Source organism: Microtus oregoni, unplaced genomic scaffold (genome assembly GCF_018167655.1).
Source record: "Microtus oregoni isolate MIOR12 unplaced genomic scaffold, Mior012 000098F_ref0000018, whole genome shotgun sequence".
In the NCBI taxonomy this organism is placed as follows: domain Eukaryota; kingdom Metazoa; phylum Chordata; class Mammalia; order Rodentia; family Cricetidae; genus Microtus; species Microtus oregoni.
Window position 1 is genome coordinate 886,523 of NW_024544711.1, and position 21,352 is coordinate 907,874.

At 42.7% G+C, this 21,352-nt stretch overlaps 1 protein-coding gene across 1 annotated transcript; it reads right to left on the reverse strand.

Moving 5' to 3' along the window:
* Window positions 1-85: 85 nt before the first annotated feature.
* On the reverse strand, window positions 86-19,866 carry LOC121443009 (bromodomain-containing protein 8-like; the record flags this gene model as incomplete). The annotated part of the gene is made up of 6 exons (XM_041644682.1): window positions 86-456; window positions 1,460-1,637; window positions 7,308-7,376; window positions 8,785-8,874; window positions 15,616-15,773; window positions 19,576-19,866. Coding segments are annotated over 6 exons (837 nt in total), but the record flags the coding sequence as incomplete, so codon positions are not given.
* Window positions 19,867-21,352: the final 1,486 nt, after the last annotated feature.

Below are 21,352 nucleotides of genomic sequence, written 5' to 3' on the forward strand. Positions count from 1 at the left end.
GCCACAGAGAAACCCTGTCTTGAAAAACCAAAAAAAAAAAAAAAAAAAAAAGAGAGAGAGAAAAAACAAACAAAATCTTTGGCTTGTAAAATATTTATTTATAGAGAAGCAAAAGGTAAAAGGTTCAATTAAATCACTTCTAAATCTATGCAACAAAAATATGGGAAATATTTACATCATAAACCTGGATCTCAGCACCCCACCTCCAGCCCTTTAAAATATTACAGCTGCAAGCACCATTGACTGCTCGGTAAGGAAGTAAGGCTTATTATCCTTATTAGGGAAGGTGATGGAGAAGGAGGAAGTAAGTCTTCAGATCTTCTCTGGCCAGGTTTCAGAACTACTCAGACTTGTAGTTCCAGGCTATCAGAGCAGGCTGCCTTCACCCACTGGATTAGCTGGCACTCACTCCGGACTGCTCGAGTCCTTCCGTTTGTCTAACCAAGTACTCAGCACCTACAGGGGCAAGGCCAGACACAAACCAAGAACCTTAAAGCCACATAGGAAATGTGCAATTTCACCTATTTTTTTTAAAGATTTATTTATTAAGCATACAATGTACTGCTGGCAAGGAAGGCACCAGGTCTCATTACAGATGGTTGTGAGCCACCATGTGGTTGCTGGGAATTGAACTCGGGACCTCTGGAAGAGCAGCCAGTGCTCTTACCCTCTGAGCCATCTCTCCAGCCCCCTCATCTATTTTTTAAACGCATAAAAATAATGCTTTTAATCCCAGCACTCGGGAGGCAGAGGCAGGCGGATCTCTGTGAGTTCGAGACCAGCCTGGTCTACAAGAGCTAGTTCCAGGACAGGCTCCAAAGCCACAAAGAAACCCTGTCTCAAAAAACAAAAACAAAAAAGCATAAAAATATTAATTTTAATGATAAAACTGAAAAACTGAAAAAGATTCATGTAGTGATATTAAGAATTTGATTGTATTCTAAATAACTTCAATTTTTTGATAACCCATTAATTTAATAATTTCATCTATTTTATAGGCAAAAATCCCCATTTATTTTATCATTAAAGTGTGATGCTTCCCCAAAGAAAAATCCTTACGTCTCCTTGACCTTACTCTGCCTATCCCCCAAAGGCGGCAACTATTCACGTACATTATTTGCTAATGGACATGAGTTACATTACAGCAGCTGTAGCAACCAGGACATGGACAGTGGACCCAGCACTTGACTTGCTTTTAAGTTTTACAACTTGGGCCTTTGAAAGCAGAAGTTCCCATTACTTGCTCAGTTCCTGCTGTCTTGCTGCTGACCTTCCCAGATAACCTCTTGCCAGTGCTAAATCTGGACCTTCTAAGACAGGGTTTACCAACCCTGAGGGTCCTTCAGTCATCTCTGAACACAAGGTCACTCACTCCACATCATCTCTAGTCTCACAGGCTTCTTACATCCGATTCCAGAAACTCCATTCCCCGTTCTTATGGCACTGTCTGCCACAGTACCTGCATTTGCTCCAAGACCTCACGCTGCATCTCCACGGCCATATGGTAGATGTGATGGTCAGAGTCATTGTACATCACAGCATTTTGGAACATCAGCATCAGGTCCCGCTGGAACTCAGCCATGGTGTGAATGCGTCCCTTGGACAGATTCCTCTTCAGGGTTGTTAAGTCCATGGGTCTGCAGGAGCAAGAGGAAATCAGCCCTAATGTGTAAGAGCTAATGAACCGGAAGCTGAGACAGGGGAATTATCATGACTTTGAGTTACAAGACAGCAAGAGTAAGACTCTCTCAAAATAGACAGACAGACAAAAAATGTGGTGTTTGTAACAAGCTCTTTGAGAATTTGTCTTTATTTGTTGTTTTGTCAATAGGGCATAAGCGAGGGTCATCTGGGAAGAGGGACCCTCAACTGAGAAAATGTCTCTGTTAGACTGCTCTGTGGGCATGACTGGAGCATTTTTTTTTAAATTAATGATGGATGTGGGAGGTCCCAGCCCACTGTGGGTGGTGCCACTCCTGGGAAGATGGCCCTGAGTTCTGTAAGTAAGCTGAGCAAGCCAGGAGGAGCCAGCCAGTAAGAAGCATCCCTCCGTGGCCTCTGCCTCCAAGTTCCTGCCTCCAAGTTCCTGACTTTAATTCCCATCCTGATTTCCCTTGATGATAGAAAAAACCTGGAATATGGAATAAACCCTTTTCTCCCAAGTTGCTTTTGGTCATGGTGTTTATCACAGCAATGGAAAGCAAACTACAAGAGAGGCAATCATAACAATTTTCATAAAATAATAAAGCAGTAGCTGCAGATACTGATCCCTTATAAAGGCCAAGCACTACGTTGAGCACATTCTACGGTAAATTATACACAGTGTAGGTATTACTTGTCAGCAGCAGCAGCATTTTGGAGGCACTGGGTGTTGAACCCACGGCAGTGGTTTTCAACCTGTGTGTCAAGATGCTTTGGGAGTCGAACAACCCTCTCACAGGGGTTGAATATCAGATATTCACATTATGATTCATAACAGTAAGCCAAATTACAGTTAAGAAGTAGCAACAAAATAATTTTATGGTTGGGGGTCACTACAGCATGAGGAACTGTATTAAAGAGTTGCGGCATTAGGAAGGTTGAGAACCACTGACCTAGGTGGAGCCTTTCATATATTAGGTAAGCACCCTCCCATTTAGCCTTTATCCCAGCCCTTCTTTTGCCTTTTAGAGACAAGATCTTATGAAACTGCCAGGCAGGCCTTGAACTCGCCGTCTTCCCGCACTGTGTCAGGGAGTGAGAACTGCCGACTTGATGACACAAGGCCCACTGTTACTACTGTTTTTAATGCACCATTTTATTGGACACAGTGAGATACCTTTCATCCAACATTTGAGAGGCAGAGGCAGGTCTGTCTGCCTTCCCATTGCTTATGCTGGCCTTCAACTGGTGATAATCCTGCCTCACTTTCCAGAGTAAAGATAGGGACATATGCTTTCCATTAGACAGATGAAGAAAATGAGGTCTGAAGAGATTACATGCTGTTTTTTTCTGGCTGTAACCATGGCAGTGCCAAAGAGAAGGAAAAGGAGGCTCCTACTGTGCCAGAAACCCTTAGTTGAAAAAGAGAAGAGATCTCAAGAGTTGGAAGGAAATGTCCCCAGACGCTGCCCCAGAAGACAAAGAGGACGCTTACTGTGGAAGAGCATGCACTACCACAAGGAACCCAGATGTACAGAACCCTTGCTCCTAAGAATCCCAGGCGTCAACGTTGTGGTTTGAATGTGAAATTCTCCTAGTCCACGCATTTGAACAATGGGCCTCATTGTTGAGGGAGCTGCTTGAGAAGGTGTAGAACCTTTAGAAGGCAGAGCCCTGCTGGGAAGAAGTGCACACGCTTCCTGTTCGCGCGCTCTCTGCTTCCTGTGTTGCTGCCACCATGTTTTCCCTGACTGTATCTTACTGACACTGTAAGCCAAAATAAGCCCTTCACCTGGTAAGTTTCCTTTCTGTTGGTTGGTTGCTTTTTTGAGACAAGATCTCTCAAAATGGCCCTGGCTGTCCTGGAAACCTGTGTAGACCAGGCTGGCCAGAACTCAGAGATCTACCTGCTTCTGCTCCTCTGAGTTTACCATCACACCCAGGTCTAAGTTGATCTTTTGTTTGTTTTGGTTTTTTGAGACAGGGTTTCTCTGTTTAACAGTCCTGGCTGTTCTGAAACTGCTCTGTAGTCCTGGCTAGTCTCAAACTCACAGAGATCCACCCACCTCTGCTTCCCAAGTGCTGAGATTGAAGGTGTATGCCACCACCACCCAGCTAAATTGATTTTTTTTTTCCAGAGTATTTTTTATCACAGCAACAGAAAGTAGCTAAGACAGAAACTGGCACCAGGAGTCGGGCAGTTTCTATAAGCCTGACTATAAGGTTCTTAGGTCTTTGAAACTAATTAGGAAATGAAAAAATACTTTGAAATTTGGGCTAGGAAGGCCTTTAAATGTGGTAAGAAGAGCTTTATAGGCTCTTCTGGTAGGAGTCTGTAAGACAAGCAGAGAAACATGCAGACTGGAGAGGCTTGGTTCATGAAGATTCATTCAGAGATGAGCAGGGATTCTATTGGGAACCGCAATGAAGGCCATTCAGGTTTTATTCCGGCAAGGAATTTGGCTATATTCTGCCAATTCTAGGCACGTGAGAGAGGCTGAATTAAAAAGTCATGGACTAATTTGTTTGGCAGAGGAAATTTCAAGGCAGGAAAACATGAGACTCTTTATTGCTCACTGCTTTCATCCATGTCTGCAGTGAGAGGAGTAGAAAAGAGAAAACCGTGAAGTCTGGCAAGGAAGGGTGCACAAGATCAGAGCTGTGAACAAGGAGAGTGCAGGCCATAAACACATCTAATTGATAAAGAGATGAGTGCCATTAAAGAGAAACCTCTTATCTGCACTGAGATGACAAGGTGTCGCGGAGCTGCAGCAATGACTGAGCTGCCCTTGTGTGAAGCTGTGAAGATGACCTTAGGACCATGACATCTCTACTGAACATAGATTTAGACATGGGATGGAGTTGGCCCAAGAGAGAATCTATGTGTGTTCTATATAACAGCAGAACTTTTCGAGCCCAGATGAACACTACAGCACCAGGTGCTAAACAGAGAGCTGCAGGATTTAGCGTTTGCCCTACTGGATTCCAGGCTAGCTTTGGTCCAAATTTCCCTTGCTATGCCCCATTCGTCCCTTTTAAATTAGGAATGTACACCCTGTGTCATTGTAGACTGGAAGAATATGATTCATTTTTTATTTACCGGGGTCACAATTAGGAGAGGGGCTGACAAGATGGCTCAGCAGGTAAATGAACAAACTTGCTGTGCAGGCCTGACACCCTGAGTTCATTCCTGGAGCCCATGGTGGAAGGAGAGAACGGGCTGCTGAAAGTTATGCACTGAACTCCTGTAGCACACATATGAATGTGTGCTACACGCTTACACACATGCACGCTTACACACACACATAATAGAAATAATAATAATAACATTTTTAAAAAATTAAAAACTTAAATCTTAAAAAAAAACGGCGGGGGGGGGGGGCTGGAGAGATGGCTCAGAGGTTTAAGAGCACTGACTGCTCTTCCAGAGGTCCTGAGTTCAATTCCCAGCAACCACATGGTGGCTCACAGCCATCTATAATTTGATCTGGTTCCCTCTTCTGGCATGTAGACTGAACACTGTATAAATAATTAAAAAAAATTAAAAACTAGGTGTGGTGCACATACCTTTAATCCTAGCACTCAGGAGGCAATCAGATCTCTAGAGTTCAAGGCCAGCCTAGACTAGCAAGTTCCAGGCTGGTTAGAGCCACACAGTAAAACTATGTCTTAAACAAACAAACAAACAAATTAGAAAAGACCTGGCCCTGGGCTTTAGATATTTTAGACGGAGATTTTTAAACTTTTGAAATATTGGCACTGTTAAGGACTATGGGGATTTCTTTTTTTTTTTTTTAATATTTATTTATTCATTATGTATACAGCATTCTATCTGTGTGTGTGCCTGCAGGCCAGAAGAGGGCACCAGACCTCATTACAGATGGTTGTGAGCCACCGTGTGGTTGCTGGGAATTGAACTCAGGACCTTTGGAAGAGCAGGCAATGTTCTTAACCACTGAGCCATCTCTCCAGCCCGACTATGGGGATTTCTAAAGTTGGACTGAATGTATTCAGATGACAGATTTATTAGAAGGATAAACTAAGCCCCATGAACTTATGGGAACAGGAACTGAATGGTGGCACTGCTTGGAAAAATTATGGAACTTTTTTTTGTTTTATTTTGTTTTTTTGAGACAAGGTCTCTCTGTGTATATCTGGCTGCCCTGGAACTCACTCTGTAAACCAAGTTGTCCTCGAACTCACAGAGATCCGCCTGCCTTTGCTGTCCAAGTGCTGGGATTAAAGGTGTGCGCCACCACCATTATTCTAAAAGTTTGGAACAATGAACCCCACTGGAGGAAGTGGGTCACTGGGGTAGGCTTTGGGGCTTTACTACCTGTGCTATTACCTGTCCCCTCTCTGTTTATTTTGTTATGTTTTGTTTTTTCAAGACGGGGTTTCTCTGTAGCTTTCGAGCCTGTCCTGGAACTCACTATGTAGATCAGGGTGACCTTAAACTCACAGAGATCTGCCTGCCTCCGCCTCCCGAGTGCTGGGATTAAAGGCGTGCGCCACCACCTCCCAGCTCCCTCTCTGCTTCTTAAGTATAGATACAATATGAGCATCCAGCTTTTTGTTCCTACGATCACGCCTTCTTTGCCGGTCTTCCATTTCACAATGGGCTATAAACATCTGAAACCGAAAGCAGAAACAAGCCCTTTATATTTTAAGTTGCTTTCGATATTATCCAGGGTATTTTATCACAGCAATGGAAAGGTAACTAAAAGGGCCAGAAAAATGGCTTAGTGTGTGGAAGGGTTTGCCATCAGAGCTGATGGCCTGAGTTCAATGTCCAGGACCCATACTGAGATAAATGGGAAACAAAATTTAAAACAAAAGAAATAACAGTAATAGCAGCTGTAACTGCAGTCAGTACTCAGGAGGTAGAGGAGGAGGAACAGTAATAGCAGCTGTACTGCAGTACTCAGGAGGTAGAGGCGGGAGACTTGAGAGTTCAAGATCATCTGCAGTTAAGTTTGAGACCATTATGGGGTACATGAGATTGTCTCAAAAACCAGTGGTCTCAGCTAAGAGAGAAGCAGAAATTGGAAGATCACTTGAACCCACAAGTTAAAAACCAATCTAGGTATTGTTGGGGCAGGGAACAGAAAGCATATCCAAAAACAATTTTTTTAAGCCAAGCTGGTTTATATTGGCTGTGGGATATATCTTGAGTTTGTGAGTACTGGAAATAAGATAGTCTAATAGATGGGAAATAAAGAATGAAAAGACAGATACAAAAGCAACCGAGGGCCTGGTGTAGTGTCTCAGGCCTGTAATCCTAGCACTTCAGAGGTGGAAGCAGGAGGATTAGGAATTCAAGGTGAGCTCCAACCATTTGAGACCAGCCTGAGCTAATGCAACCCACAGAACAAAACAAACAAAAAGAAAACAATGAGTCAGACTAGCAATGTTGCACAGCTGGTAGAGGCTTGCCCAGCATGCTCTAAGCCCCGGGTTTAATCTTCAGCCCCACAAAAAATGGGCATGGCAGTGCATACTTGTGACTCCAGAATTTGGGAATTGGAGTCAGGAGGATAAGAAATAAGAAGTTCAAGGCCATCCTCAGCTATCTAGCCAGTTTAAAGTTAGCCTGGGCTGCGTGAGACGCTGTCTCAAACAATAACAAAGCAACCAGCCACGCTCTTGGCCCCTTTCCTACTGACCTTTTCACCACATCCTTGTATCCTGGGGCCTGCTTTTCTGACACAGGCTTCAGAAATGGACTGCTGAACCTGTTAAGATATAAACCCAAAGAGGATAAAGAAACCCTGGGGAATCACTCCAAAGGAGAATGATGGGCTAACGACAAGAATACTTAGAACTACAGAGTAAATGAGGTCATAGCACTAAGGAAGCTGGAACAGGAGGGTCATCAAGAGCTGAAGGCCTGTCTCAACTACTTATGGAGTTCTAGTACTAGGCCAGCTAGGCTACAAAGCAAAAACAAACAGCATATTATATATACTTTTTGAGACAGGGTTTCTCTGTGTAGCTTTGGAGCCTGTTCTGGAACTCACTCTATAGACCAGGCTGCCTCGAACTCACAGAGATCCGCCTGCCTCTATCTCCCAAGTGCTGGGATTAAAGGTGTGCACCACCACTGCCCAGGAGCGTATTACTTCTTGTTGACTTCCCTAAACAGCAAGAATGTGGGGAGGGGGACCCAATCTGTAAAATATTTTAACTATTATCATAATCTCTTTTAGTTAAAGGCTCAAAATTTGCTCAAGGTTTCCAAGACCCTGATTTTTTTCTTTCCCTTTTAAAAGTATTTCTTTTCATTTTATGTGGATGAATGTTTTGCCTCCATGTATATACGTGCATCACATGTGTGCAGTGCCCACAGATCCAGGATAGGGCACCTGAGGCCTGGAACTTGAGTTAGAGATGGCTGTGAGCCACTGTGTGGGCGCTAGGAACCGAACCCTTGTCCTCTGCAAAGGCAGCACGTGTTCTTACTTGTTGAGCTATCTCTCCAACCTTTTGTTTGTTTTGAGGCAAGGTGTCACATAGCTCAGGCTAGCCTCAAACTTGCTATACCGCTAAGGATGAATGTATATTTCTGCTTCTCCTGCCTTGATGGGTGTGTACCACCAGACTTGGCAGGCATATGCAACACTAGAACTTCATGTATGCATTCTACCTAGGAAGCCTTACCCACAGCTCTGAGGACCTGTTACTGTGGAAAGGAAGATCCACCATATGGAAAGGAGGCACATATATTTGATGTGCATGTATTGGGAATGAATTCCTAAGGGCAATTCAAATAGCACAGCATGACTCCTTAGAGACTAATAAAACAGATATAGGTCTCACCCTTGGCTTCGTTCTTAGTTTGGGGGACTCTTTGTTTTGTTTTGTAGCTCAGGCCTATCTCAAGCTAGGGTGCCCTTCAACTTGTGATCACCTTGCTTCCATCTCCTTAAGCTGGGATGACAGGCATGTTAGGTCCTGGCCAGTGTTCACTATGTTCAGATGAGACCTAGGATGTCACATGTGCTGGGCAGGCACATCAGCAGCTGAAGTCACAGACCTGCACCCCCACTCCAACCATGACTTGCAGGATGAACATATCCCCTTCCGTGTGCATATCCAAGCATGTCCTTTGGTTTTGGAGATAATCTCATATTGGAAACCTACCTGTGACTGGCAATCATCTTCCAGACTTGCAAAAGAGTCTTCTTAAATAGGAAATGATCCTGAATAGGGTCACCTTGGCTTAGGTCACTCCTACAGGATACATGACAGAAAAGAGACAGTCGCTTCATAAGTAGTCCTGTGTCTCACTAGGTGGATAACGAGGCTTTCCCAAGGTATAGCGCTCCTAATTAAACATCTGAAGGGCTATAATAGCATAGTCATGACAATGTACTTAATAGTAAAAATATAGTAAACTATATTTTTTAACATCCTATCTTTTATGTGTCTCTGTGTGTGCCTGTGTGAGTTTGTGTGCATCAAGAATGAACTGGTGCCTGTAGAGGCCAGAGGGCATAGGGTGCCCTTAGTACTGGAATTACAGGTGGTTGTGAGTTGCCTAATATGGGCACTGGGAACTGAACCCAGGTCCTCTACAAAAGCAGTAAGGGCTCTTAACTGCTGCATCATCTCTCTCCAGCACAATGAACTGTGTCACTACTGCCCCATGAAGTGGTTAGCTTTGTCTTGCATTCTCCTTTTTTCTCTTGCGATAGGGTTTCGTGTAGACCAGCTGGCTTTGAACTAGCTATGCAACCGAAGATGAACTCCTGATTCTCCTTCCTTCTTCACATCCCAGAACACTTGAATTATAGGCCTGTGCCACCATGCTGGGTAAGTGGGCTGTCTTATAAAGTCTACTGCAAATCTGAAACTGCTTGTGCCTTTTTTCCCTTTTTCTCCCCAACCTGATGTTTGGAGACTATTCTGAAAATCTATGTTTAGCTCAAGACAGCTTTAAACTGTTAACCTTCAGCTTCCCAAATGCTGGGATTACAGGTGCTTGCCATGCTCACTTGAGCCTTGTCTACTTCTGCTGGTTGGCACTTGTGATTCTACAGAACTGTGCTATGAAATAGTTTGAAGTGGCTTGATGGTGCACACCTATAACCCAGTACTTTGAAAGCAGAAGAAGGTAGAGGTTCAAGGCTACATAATGAGTTGGAGGCCAATCTGGGCTACATAGGACTCCACTTCAAAAAAAAAGTTTTTGTTCAGTGTTCTTTCCTAAGTACCTATAACCACAGGAAACATAGTAGATACTATTAATTTGTTCCTCACATATCAAAGAATTCTGTTATGTTTCATTTGAACGTTTGATATTTAAGTATTTTTCTCTTTCACTCTCCCCTGTATGCCTCATTAGGGGTAGCCAAGTTTAGCAGCCTGGAAGCCCACTCTTTGGGCTATACACATACCGCCCCTTTTCTAGGAATATGCCTAGCAGCCTAAGACCCTTACCTGAGCACACTATGCATACACGTGTACTCCTCTCTGAACAATGTCCTAGGAACCTGTTGGCAGCTGGGGATCCCTTCCTGGACCAGGCTGCACACTTTACACAGGAGAAATATGGTATTCCCTTTAGCAGCCTCTTGATAATGGCCGCCCTCTGCTTTCCATTTTAACATTCAGAAGTGGGCCCATCTGCCCTAGACTGGTTCTGGATGCAAACTGTGTCTCCAAACTGAACTTTTTTTGTCTCCCTGTTTTGGAGACTAACCCTAAGCCCTCCTGCCTGCTCGTCAGTATCCCTCAGCCTCCTTTGCACAGCGATCTCAGTTGTTCTAGCTTTTTCCCTAGTTTCTTCTATAGCCTGCATGTGCGCTTGTGTGTGTGTGTGTGTGTGTGTGTGTGCTAGCGTGCGCTCACAGGTGGGTACCAAGGTACACTTATACGTATGGAGATCAGAGGACAACTTGAAAGAGCTGGTTCTCTTCTTCCACCATGTGTAACTCAAGTCATCAAGTTGGCCAATAGTGTCTTTACACACCGAGCCCTCCCTCTGACCTCAGTTTTCATTTTTTGTTTGTTTTCTGGTACTAGTGTTTCTTGTTGGCTGGACAAGCAAGTACTCTTCTATTAGACTATATCCTTAGCTATCATAATCTTAAAACAAATACCTACTATAGATTCCTTTCTCCTCATGATACTTCCTGTCCTCGACTAAATTGTCTTTCTTTGCTTTTCTTTTGAGAAACAACAGTTCAATACTTTATCTCACTTATAATTTCCCCGGTTGTAAAGCTTTCTGTTGAGCCAGGCAATGGTGGCACAACCTTTAATCGCAGCACTTGGGAGTCAGAGGCAGGTGGATCTCTGAGTTTGAGGTCAGCCTGGTCTACAGAGCAAGCTCCAGGATTGCCAGGGCTACACAGAGAAACCTCGTCTCAAAAAAAAAAAAAAAAAAAGAGAGAGAGAGAGAGAAAAGAAAGGAAGGAAGAAAAGCTTTCTGTCCGCAAAGTATGTTATGTTACATGTTCTATATCACACACTGTATTTATCCCTCAACATTCTCTCAGTTAGACACGGTGGCACATCTGCAGATCTAGCACTTGGGAGACAGAAACTGGAAGATCAAAAGTTCATCATCCTTGACTACAGAGCAAACTCAAGACCAGCCTGGGCTACATGAGAGCCTGTCACATGAAAAAAAAAATGATTTTCATATTCTTATTTTGCATCGTGTACTAGAGGGTATAAATCCATTGAAACTACACTCCTATCTGTTCAATTTTAATACCTCCTCATAACTATTTATTTTCATTATGTAATATTTTCCCTAGATCTAGAGTCAAATTTTAGATTATTTTATTTTTACTTGATGTGTATAAATATTTTGACTGTATGTACGTATGTGTACTATGTGTGTACCTGGTAGCCATGGAGGAGGTCAGAAGAGGTCATTGGGTGCCCTGAAACTGGAGTTACATCATGTGGGTGTTGGGAACCAAACCCTAGTCCTCTACAAGAGTAGCTAGTATTTCTAACTGCTGGTCCATCTCTCCAGGCACTTTAAATTAATATATTTACTTATTCATTGAGATATGGTCTCACTATGTATCCCTGGTTGGCTCATAACTTGCTGTGTAGACCAGGCTGGCCTTGAACTCACAGAGATCCACCTGTCTCTGTATCCCGAGTGCTGGGATTAAAGGCACATGCCACCATACCTGGCCTCACCTGGATCTAAATCACATACCATCATATAATTTTACTATGATCTTTACTCAACTTATCCTTAGATGCTATTATTTTACAGAACCCTATCTAAGCAAGACATTTAAAGCACAAAACAAATTTCTTTTCTTTTTTCCTATTTTATTTATTTTTTAAGAATTTATTTTTGTTTTGTAATTCTGTGTGTTTCTGTGTACATGAGTGCAGTGCCGGAGGAGGCCAGAAGAGAGTATCAGATTCCCTGGAGCTGAGTTACAGATGGTTGTGAGCCTCCGGATATGGGTGCTGGGAAACGAACTTGGGTCTTCTGCAAGAGTAGCAAGTGTTCTTAACTGCTGAGCCATCTCTCCAGCCATTCCTATTTTATTTAATGTTTTTATTAGCATATATTAATTATACATAATAATGGATTTCATTACATTTTTATACATGCACATTAATATATTTAGATCATATTCATCACCACCCCCTTACCATCTCTTGTCCCATTAGTCCCTTTCCTTCTCCCAGTTAGCCTCTCTTCTCCTTCCCTGTCTCTGTGTATGTCCCAGTGAGTGTCATTAGGTTTGTTTACGGGAGGTTGGTTTGTAATAGCATCTGTGCCTTAAGTTTCTGATCACTCAGACTAAACAACAGCTCCTTTGCACTAGGTTGTAGAACTTCATTTCTACATCCTCACAGTAAGTATTTAATGTATGCACTATATGTACTGTGGTAGGTTTTGTAACCTCATAATTAACCAACTATGCATATTTTAAGAATCTCTGTCTTATGTTTATTTTACCTCTATAGAGACAAATACCAAGTAACATAAATGAGAGCAAAAGCAAGGGAGTGGGTGTACAGTGTAGTAGACCAGACCCCAGGTCTGTTTCTCTCGTCCCTGTCAATACAGACTACAGACTGAGATAGAGAAGAAGAGCCTGGTGAACACCGGTTCTGTCTGATCTTGTTTTCCAGTGCTAAAACACAAGGCCTTGAGTATACTGGCAGAGTTCTATCAGTGCACTCTGCCTTTGGGATCTACCTCTATCTTCCCCGCACCCCAGGGACTGTTGTTGTTGTTTGACAGAGAGCTTCACTTTGTAGAGAGACTGGAAGTTATTAGGTCAACCAGGGAACTCCTGAGTTCTGGGATTATAGATGTGAGGCACCAAGCTCAGTTTTTTAAATGGGTTTTAAACTTGTGCTTTAACATAAGAATTCAGCTTTCTATCACCACTTAAGATAACTGGCCAAGGCCGGGCGGTGGTGGCGCACGCCTTTAATCCCAGCACTCGGGAGGCAGAGGCAGGCGGATCTCTGTGAGTTCGAGACCAGCCTGGTCTACAAGAGCTAGTTCCAGGACAGGCTCCAAAACCACAGAGAAACCCTGTCTCGAAAAACCAAAAAAAAAAAAAAAAAAAAAAAAGATAACTGGCCAAGCCTATAATCTCACTTAGGCAGAGACAGTAGGATCAGAAGTTTAAGATCACTCTCAGCTACATACAGAGTTCTAGGTCAGTCTGGGTTACATGAAACTCTGGTTCAACAACCAAATAAACAAAAAAATATATTTGATCAAGCAGACACCATCACCACTATTCTATTGCTTTCTTTTCTTTCTCCTGTCTCCTCTCCCTTTCACCTTTCTTTTTTTCCCCTAAGATACAGAAGATATATACAATTTTCTCTGAATTTAAACATCCCATTTTGAAATGAAGTTCCTTGAAGATTCAGAAGTTGTCAGACATGTTGGCATATGCCTCTAATCCCAGCACTTGGGAGGCAAAGAAAGGTGGATCTCTATGAGTTTCAGCCTGGTCTACATACCATGTTCTAGGACAGCCAGGTTTGATTCCTTATCTCAAAACAAGACACAACAAAGACAAGACTCAGGAAGTTCTAAAAGGACTTCCTTTTCAACTCATTAGGGGGCTCATTAAGATCAGGAAGCAAACAACTGGCAAGTCTCAGGAAGTCCCTGAAACTGAGAAGAGTCACAAGCTCCTCCTCACCAAAGTTATATAAATAGTAAGGACTTCTAAGGAGACTCTCCCATCTACTGATCTGCCTACAAGTTATACAGAGAGATCTAAGGTTTCAGTTTTCATGAGATGTTACCCATGATGGGGTGGGCTTTCAGTGCTCCCTTTCAGACATCTCATTCTCCAATAAGTAACCTCTCACCTATGTTCCTGTAAATTCTCCTAATAAACTCATTAATTCACTAAGTTGGACTCTGGTGATATCATTACTTTGGTCTCTGATCAGTTCCCTGTTGATGTAAGCAGATGTTAGTTTGAATTTCCCCAGTAGTAATGTCACACAAAAACAGGTTCATCAGCCTCCTAGAATGCTAAGGTTAGCCTGACTGTACCAACAAAGCGCGCTACTTTTTGCTTTCCAAAAAATTGTCTGAGGAGAACATGGTGAATATACCTGTAACCCTAGCACTCAGGAGTCAGAGGCTCGGGCCAACAAGAGCTGCCTAGTAAGATCATATTTCAAAATAAATATATGTGTAAAATATGGTCTTTAGTCCCTCAATTATCTATAAAAATAAGACAATTATATTAACAATTTCCCAAGATACATGCAAGATAAAGGGAGCACATAAACTTTCATCTTAAAGAGCTGGTCATGATGACTTAGATTTATAATCCTAGCACTTGGAAGGTAGAAATAGGAGGAGCAAGGTATCCTCAACTACATAGCTAATTTGAAGCTAGCCTGGGCTACATGAGACCCTGTCTTGGGGGAAAAAATAATAATTTTTAAAAATAGGTTTCTGGGCTAGAGAGATGGCTCAGTGGTTAAGAGCATTGCCTGCTCTTCCAAAGGTTCTGAGTTCAATTCCCAGCAACCAGATGGTGGCTCACAACCATCTGTAATGAGATCTGGTGCCCTCTTCTGGCCTGCAGACATACACGCAGACAGAATATTGTATACATAATAAATAAATAAAATGTAAAAAAAAAAGGATTTTAAAAATAGGTTTCTACAAAATTAATTTTGAGACATGGTTTTGCTCTGTAGCTCTGGCTGTCCTGGAACTCTCTAAGTAGACCATGCTGACCTTGAACTTGCAGCAAACTTCCTACCTCAGCCTCCTTAGCTCTGAGAGCACAGGCATGTACTCCTGGCCCTGTTCCAGTAGTTTTTAAAAAGGTATATTTTGTATAATAGTAGATCACTTAGCACCATTTCTTTTTTTTTTTTTTTTGGTTTTTCGAGACAGGGTTTCTCTGTGGTTTTGGAGCCTGTCCTGGAACTAGCTCTGTAGACCAGGCTGGTCTCGAACTCACAGAGATCCGCCTGCCTCTGCCTCCCGAGTGCTGGGATTAAAGGCGTGCGCCACCATCGCCCGGCAGCACCATTTCTTAAGTAAATTAAAGTAGCAATCATTGAGAAGGTTTATTTATGATTGATACTCTTTTCCCTTCTTTTTCACAGTGCTGGTTATTGAACCTAGGGCTTTTCATCTACATATGAGCTACATCCTCATCCACGAAGGCTCTCTTAGTGTCAACAAACAGGCTGGTGGTTGTTTTTAACATTTATTTAATTTATGTGCATTAACGTTTTGCTCGCACCATCTACATATTAGCACTGTATTTTCCACCTGTAACACCGTTCAAAACTTATAAAAATAATTCATTTCACAGTAACAAATTCAAGTAACTATAAAGAGAAGTAAGTAAAAGCGTGAATCCTAACAACCTTGGACGAAGGTCTATGCTCAGAGTCCCAGCAGTGCTGGGGATCACCTTCGGTGCCTTGTGTGTGACACAGGCACTCTAGCATGCAGCCACACCCCAGTGCTGTACTTACAGTTGCGAGGAGTTGGGGCAGTTGTAAAGGATGTCCACCAGGGGAGTGTCCTGAGCGCTCGTGCCGTCATCACAGTCACCTGACCAGGGCTGCTTGTCCACATCCCAAGTATCCCCTTCACCCTGATCCTCCTCTTTTGAGTCCTGCTGAGCCTCCCCCTGGGAAACCCAAGAAGCACAGGAAACTTTAGAGATTGACTACCTGCATCATAACTTTACTTATACAGAATAAGTGAAGGCAGACCGTAAGGTGAGAAGAGGTCAATTCTATACAGTTACCAGAAAAATCAGAAAAGGATGACTTTGTTAGACAGATCACTGAAGTTTTCAGTGATAATCTGAACAATTTTTAAATGCCCCAAAATGAAAATGTGAATTTAATTCTAAATCTGATGTTGACCTCTGTAGGGAAACATACAAACAAGCCAAACAACAACAAAAACCAAAAAAAAAAAAACCTAACCTTTTACTGTATCACCTGTGGTCTTAAAGCTAGCTATTATAGCCAGCCAGATAATATTAACAAGGAGACTCCAAACTGACTGATTATTTTTTTTTTTTCTGACTGATTCTTTTAAAGCTAAAACAAACATTAGGATAAACGTTGGCAAGTTCAGGAACACTGGGAAAGCTGAGTAAGAGGGTTCGGAGCGGGGTGTGAAACAGCACACTGGCTGTTAGCTCAGTAGAGGGTTTGACTGGCATGCTTCAGACTCTGGGTTCTATCCAGGAAAGAAAGAAATCAAAATAGGCCTCAGCCAGCTATAGTCAATTCCTGTGGATGGACATGAGGAGTACAAGCAGGGTACTTCCCCCACTAAACTTTCCAACCATAGGTAGACCCACGTTTAATGTATCTAGTTGTTACTAAATTATGGGGAAAGACATCTTCTGAGAAACCCCTGCCTATTCAAGACAAGAGACCGCCCCTACTGCCCCAGCATGGGCTATGAGGTTAAAATGGGAGATGAAGACTTCTAAGGCCAGAAACTAGTGGCAACTGGTTGTTGCCACTGAGCTCAGACCTTCATTCTGAAAGGTGTATGTATTTCCTGCTGCTGCTCTCCTTTCTGCTGAAAACAACCCTCTGACTCTGTTCTGCCTGTGTTTGGGGACATGCTCTCTGACTCTGTTCTGCCTGTATTTGGGGGACATGCTCTCTGACTCTGTTCTGCCTGTGTTTGGGGGACATGCTCTCTGAGGACATAAGAACAGAGACAGCTGTGGCTGGGATCAAACAGGAGGAGGAAACTCCCATACATAATCTGCAACAATTTTTGTTTGTTTTGGTTTTTCGAAGACAGGGTTTCTCTGTGTATCCCTGGCTGTCCTGAAATTTGGTGTGTAAATCAGGCTGGCCTCAAACTCAAGAAAGAGATCCAACTGCTTCTGCCTTCTGAGTGCTGAGATTAAAGTGTGCACCACCACCACCTGGCAATAACTACTTGTTATGAGCCACGCATTGTGCTTGACATGAGCTGACTTTTTATTTCACTGTTTTAGTTTTTGTTTATTGGTACACACATGTGCACACACACATGAACATACGTGGAGATCAAAGGACAACTTTCAGCAATCTGTTTTCTCCTTCCAGCATGTGTGTTCTAGGGACTGAATTTAGCTCGCCCCTAGCCCTGTTTTGGGTTTTAAAACAGGATGTCTTATAGCCCATGCTGGTTTGAAATTCATTGTATAGCCAAGGGTGGCCTTGAACTTCTGGTCCTCCTGCCTTAGCCTTCCAAGTGCTGGGATTACAGGGATGTGCTACAATGTCTGGCTGCATTCTTGCAATTAAATAAATCTCACCAAAAAAAAAAAAATCTTTAAAGCAGAACACTAATCTGTTGGGAGCAGAGAAAACAGGGGTTCTAAATATCCAGTAACACACTGAAGATCACATGGCTAAAACTGGTGCTGAAGTCAGACTTTGAACCCAAGAAGTTTAACTAACTCTGTGGAGTCCAGCTGTGTTGTAGCCACTCTGCTCCGCCTCCCTGTGTAACCAGGTGATTTAAGTTGTTTACCTCTTCACTCTCTGTGGGCAGCCCCTCTAGGGTATAATATCTGTGGGGGCTGGAGCTGCCTTTGGCTTTCCATATTCTCTCAGTAGCTTCTTTTCAGCCACTAAATCTAGCTTGGCTACAAGCTCTTCAGTCTGTCTGCAGGGCTCCTCTTTCACTTTGGTAGTTTCCATCTCCCTTCTCTCCTGTTGCCTGGTACCAACCAGATGAAGGACAACAGTTTCCCCTTGAGTCTCTGCTGCTAATGCACAATGGCTCCATTAAATAAGCTACCTGCAATCAAAGTTTATTATTAGATGCATAGGAACAGCAATGGAAACCAGCATCCATACATCAGTGATGCTACATGCTCACACTGTCAGTAGGACTAAGTCTAGGATGGCAAATAGATTTAACCCATTTAATCATTCAATTATTAAATGTTATCAAAGGCAGTGGGTCATAGTGAACATGTAGACATAATTCTTAGCTCTTTAAGATTATGGTATAATTTTTGATCTCAAGTGTCAATTGTGATTAATTGGGAATAGCTGTCTAGAAAACTTAAACTCTTTTTCTTTTATAGAAGTGGCAACATTTGAACTAGATACTTGCTGAACTTGATGTACATTCTCTTGAACATGTTCCTTTGCAGTTGCAGAAAAAATGTAAATTCACTGTTCCAATATGTTGGTCCTCAGCCCTTAACCAAGGTAATGACACTTGGACAACAAGGATATTCATGATAAGGCAACACTGCATATAAAAATTCTACTTCCTGGGCTGGAGAGATGGCTCAGTGGTTAAGAGCACTGGCTGCTCTTCCATAGAACTCGAATTCAATTTCCAGCACCCACATGGCAGCTCATGACTGTCTGTAACTCCAGTTCCAGTGGATCTGATACCTTCACGCCAATGTACATAAAATAAAATTAAATAAATTGTTAAAAAAAATTCTACTTCTGAGCTGGAGAGATGGCTCAGAGGTTAAGAGCACTGATTGCTCTTCCTGAGGTCCTGAGTTCAATTCCCAGCAACCACATGGTGGTTCACAACCATCTGTAATGAGATCTGGTGCCCTCTTCTGGCAAGTAAGCATACATGAAGATAGAACACTGTATACATAATAAAAATCTTTTTAAAAAATTCTACTTCCTAAGACCCAGGGGCCTAAAGACTGTGGATTTAGGACATTCAATTGCAAACTATATATTTGGCCCATATTCTATATCAGCATCAGGTGCTGGGGGCATAATAACCAGCCACTGCCACAGTGGTACTTGTATTTTGTTTTTATTTTTTAAAGATTTATTTTTATTTACTGGGCATGGTGGTGCATGCTTTAGTCCCAGCACTCAGGAGACAGAAGCAGGCAGATCTGTTTCAGGCTAACCTGGTCTACATAGTGAGTTCCAAGACAGCCAAAGTTACATAGTGAGACCCTGTCTTAAAGAAACATACATACATACAAAAAAAATTAAATTTTATGTGTGTGTGTGTGTTTGTTTCTGAATACATGACACATGCATGTGTGTGTCCTCAGAGGCCAGAAGAGGGTATTGGATCCACTGCAACTGGAGTTACAGGCATTTGTGAGCTGCCTGATGTGGGTGCTGGGACCCAAACTTCAGTCCTCTGCAAGAGCCCACTGAGCCATCTCTTTAGTCCCAAGCCTTTGTTTCAGTAAACAAGACTAACAGTAGTAGAAACATGCAAGGGTAACAAGCGTTCTGGTAAGAAGTTGGGTGGGCCAGGGCGGCGGCCCTGCAAATGTCAGCCCTTGGAAAGCTGAAGCTGAAGCTGAAGCCGGGTTTCTGGGCTAAGCAGCCAGATCTGATCTCAAAATGAGAGAAAAGAGAAGGTGAAAGGAAGCGAAGGGGAAGACAGTGAAAGGGGAAAAGAAAAAGAAAAGGGGTAAAGTGTGATCTTTTCAGCTGTGGAAATAATAGCCTCACCATTACCTCAGAGAGGAAGTGAAGGAGGTTCTGGCTGTTGCCTTGCTCTCCCTCCTCCTGAGATTCTTCACTCTCGACATCTTCCACAAGGAACTCACTAGATTCTTTCTCTGGGATGCTTTCCTCTAGTTCTTCAGCCTCTACATCTGAATTCTCAGTTTCCCTCCAATTGCTCATATCAAGATCCAGACTGGAGTTCCAGGAGCTGAGGGCAGACCTGTACTTGTTGCTCAGTTCAGAGTTCTCAGGGCCATTGCGACCAGAGTTCATCCAGACCCACTTGCACCGCACCTGTAAACACACAGAAAAGATGCATTAACTCAAATAAAAACAAATTAATTCAAATCAACACTCCCAGTACACTGCTATGTTCCAAGTTCATAGAAAGGGTCTTGAAATTTCTTTCATTAGGAGGCACAAGAGCCAGCTAAACAAAGACATTAGATGAAAATTTATCTTTTGGATAAAAAATAGCTTGTTTATATTACCCCATTTTCAAACTTGATTTCATACTGGACAAAAATGGGGTGAAGAATTGGAGCATACTTGGCTTACAGACTTGCTTTATCACCAGATATCCATGGACTCAGCAAGGCAAAAAACTTGAGGATTAGATTTTCCTCAGTATATACAACTTTTAATCTATTATTAATTTATTAATCATTAGTCTCAAAACACTTGTGGTTACCTTTGGCATCCTTCTGGTCACATCTGACTGTCAGAATAAAAACAGAAGCACTTATTCATTCATTCATTTGGAAATTTTATTATTTTTACGTGGTGTGTGTGTAAATGCCGTGTGTGTAGGTGTCCATGGGCCAGTAGAGGGAAGGATTGGATCCCTTGGATTAGAAGTGGTGGCAAGCCACCTGATGTAGGTGCTCTGACTCGAACTCAGGTCCTCTGGAAGAGCAGCACTGTCTTTTGCAGTTTTTCTTTCTTCTAAAGCCAGGTTGGCACGTAGACTGGCTTCACACTCAGTAGGTAGCCGAGAAGGACCTGGTTTATGTGCTGGCAAAACGGAATCCAGGGTTTCAAGCATACTAGGAAAGCTAGCTACAGACCCAGCATCTAGCCATAGCTTTCAATAGATTCTTGAGTTCTTGGTCTTCTGCTTTGCCATTAAATTCAAGTTTCAACTTTTTTCTCTGTTCAAGTTGCTCCCTTGATTTTTACAAAGTATTTAAAATTACCACTTATGTATATATGCCAGTGTGAAGTACTTGCACCTTAGTTGCTGGAGTTAACAGTTGTGAGCTGCCTGATGTGCTAGGACCTAAACTCACTTTCTCTGCAAGAGCACCATCCCCTGCCTTTTGTGTCTTGCTATATATATCCTCAAACTCAAAATTCTACTTAAGTGTCCTGAGTGTTGGCTGGAATTACAAAGCTGCATCACCGTGCCTAATCCCTACCGCTGAGGCAGGAGTGCCTTTTGTCTCATCTGTACTTCACTCCTCAACAGCATGAGTCCTAACTATGCCTCCTTAGTTTTGCCCCCAATAGTTACTATCTTGGTAAACTCATGCATCAGCTTTTCTACCAAACGAAAATTATTTTTAGAATACTTTATTGACAAACTTTCCCTACTTAAAAACTTTAAAAATTTTTATTTATTGAGGCTGGGTCTCACCATGCAGCCCTGGCTGGCTTGGCACTCTCTGTAGACTAGGCTCGCTTGTGACTCAAGAGATCCACCTGCCTCTGCCTCTGGAGTGCTAAGATTAAAGACATGCACCACCATGCCCAGCAGTTTTCCAGCTTCTAGTGCCTTGGTGTTTGT